The following is a 2,500-nucleotide window of genomic DNA, read 5'->3' as shown; positions in this document are numbered from 1 at the left end:
AATATTCCCAAGAGAAAAAAATATTCCTAGAGGTAGTTAAAATCGCAATAAAATATTAACCTAAAGACTCCTTAACATCTTAAAATAACAAATTGCAATCCAAATGATATTGGATTTACAAAGTTCAGGCCAAAAATAACAAATGATAGCTATTTCCTTCAAACAATAAACTAAAAACCTTCAAGCCTGATGTAAAACCTTTGTGAGTATAATTTGACATATCTTTAACCTTTTATCGCAATTTAGTACAAAAAATTGTTTTTCATTGTAGTATTTAAACCTGATTCATATATTAGACTCTCATTCAATTCTTATTTGGCATTTCTGCTCGTCTCTTCAACAACTATTTTTATCATATCATCATTCATAACACTAAACTAATTTTTTTGTACAAAAGAGGTTTTCATTAGAATATCTAAGCCTAATTTATAGATTATACTCTTACTCCATTCTTATTCATCATTTCTGCTTATCTCATCAACTACCTATTTTTATCATCTCATTTTCCCTAAGACTCATATTACTGTAAAATAGTTTATTCTTAATCAAAAACCTGATGAAGTTCACCAATTCCTGAAAGAAGAAATGAATGATTCATGAGTACTGCATTATCTATAATCAGTTTAGTTAAATTCTTGGCATCAGTAAATCTCTTCATTTGAGCTTTCTTTATTAACCTGAGGATACATTTTCACTACTGTTATCATTTCTAGATTCTATCAAGTCTCCATACTTATCACCATCTTGTTCTTCATCACTCATCATAATGGTAAGGATCAGTAAATGTCAATGGCAGGGTATACTTCATAAAGCTCATAGGGCATTATTAACCACAATTTGTATATTACATCTACATTATGCTTGAATTATGTTTAACCCATTCACACCGGATGACGTGCTGACACATTTCGTGGTTTTTGCGTTAAACCTATACGTTCAAAAACCCCAGGATTGTGACCATTCAAAGCCAGAATCGCCCCGGCATGAATGGGTTAAAGTTCTGCAGTAATAACTGTAGCACCATGTCAGCTATTTTCATTCATGATCCCCTGGGGGAGGATTCCATACATGAAGAACAGCAAAAATCACTGCTTAAACCTCATAATGACTAGACAGTTTTGGCTCTAATTGGCCAAAACACCAGGGTACTTCAAACGTATAGGCCTAACACGTATTCTATCATCCTACATGCCAGCCATACAAAAAGTCATGACATGATATCACATCCTGGATGGCAAGTGCTGCCACCAAATGACTTGATATCACGTCACCCAGTGTTAAAGGGTTAATTAACTCATAGTGGAAAGGAAGTCAAGTGAGCTAACAGGCCATCAGGATGGGCTATCTCTAACACTTCAGGCACCAGCTAAAAATTAGAGTGATGGGGAAAATGTTTTGTCCACCCTCTTAGCAGCACAGACTTGCCTAACAAACATTCTCCCTTAAATCCCTCACAAAACAATAGGCTGATTTTGGAAAGCTGTCATGTACCCATTAACACCTGTCCTTTAGGCCTAAACTGAGCTGTCGTTTATGTCATAACACCCATCTGTATGGGATTAATTCTAAAGTACTAACATACAAATCTAGCTTGACATCTAATGAATGCTAGACGAAAGGAAAAAAAAATAAATAAATAAATAAAAAATACACATCTCACCTGAGTTCACACTGGATAGCGGTGCATTCATTACAGCTTCCCTAAGGCGTACGTAAGGTGGATTATAATTAAAGTTTGAGTTGACTAGTTTGGCATAGTAGTCCACATATCTTCTTTGGCTAGGTATAGTTACACCCTGCAAAAGATTTTGAAATCCGTTATATTCTTGATCTTGCAGGGTCTAATCATTAGTATGCTTGTTTGCACGTACTGCATGTATCCATGCAGATGATTATGTATATAGGTAACTTATACAAACAAATAATAAATACCCTAAAGATATCTTATTTCAAAAAACAATGGTCTATAAACCAGATGAAAACTGGAAAAAAAAAGCCTTAACTTTCATAAGAAAAATACTATCACAGATTTTTTTTTTTTTTTTTTTTTTTTTTTACCTTTCTATCAAAAGTTCTCTTATCTCCATAAAAATCAAGTGCTTCTTGCGCTAAGCTCTTGGAACGGCAGTGAAGGAGATAGCAGCAAATCATGACACCTGTTCGACCCTGTCAATAAAGTTCCTTTTGTTAAAAGCCACACATTATAATACAAAATATGATTCAAGTGCAGTATCTAAACATGTATAAAATACAGACATCATGTTTTGAAAACCATCACAGAAAGAGGGCTATGATGAAAATGCAGAAATAATATAAAATAACATAAAAATATACATTAATGAGTCCAATATAACTGCACACATATCTGTTATTTAGTGACCAATTTGTACTGAAAGTTTCCCATAAAAAATAAGCAATAATAAATAACAAAATGAAACAAAAAATCTGACTGTTAACAACTCAATACCAATATTTATTATTTACCTTTCCTGCCTTACAA

General features: G+C 33.2%; 1 protein-coding gene across 4 annotated transcripts in view; it reads right to left on the bottom strand.

Moving 5' to 3' along the window:
- The window catches only part of LOC122248687 (phosphatidylinositol 3,4,5-trisphosphate 3-phosphatase and dual-specificity protein phosphatase PTEN), a 67,669-nt gene that overhangs the window by 51,221 nt on the left and 13,948 nt on the right, over positions 1-2,500 (bottom strand). For all 4 annotated transcript variants that reach the window (XM_086552449.1, XM_043008870.2, XM_043008878.2 and 1 more), the window contains exons 3-5: positions 2,485-2,500; positions 2,059-2,166; positions 1,661-1,796 (exon numbers count right to left, since the gene is read on the bottom strand). The exon at positions 2,485-2,500 is cut by the window's right edge and continues 165 nt beyond it. In XM_086552449.1, the coding sequence (XP_086408575.1) occupies positions 1,661-1,796; positions 2,059-2,166; positions 2,485-2,500 (260 nt within the window). The remainder of the gene's footprint in view (positions 1-1,660; positions 1,797-2,058; positions 2,167-2,484) is intronic.

The sequence above is a fragment of the Penaeus japonicus genome, unplaced genomic scaffold (assembly GCF_977035675.1).
Source record: "Penaeus japonicus unplaced genomic scaffold, GWHDUDI00000001_assembly GWHDUDI00000002, whole genome shotgun sequence".
In the NCBI taxonomy this organism is placed as follows: domain Eukaryota; kingdom Metazoa; phylum Arthropoda; class Malacostraca; order Decapoda; family Penaeidae; genus Penaeus; species Penaeus japonicus.
Note: the sequence above shows the minus strand (reverse complement) of the source record. Positions and strands in the feature narration are given on the sequence as shown.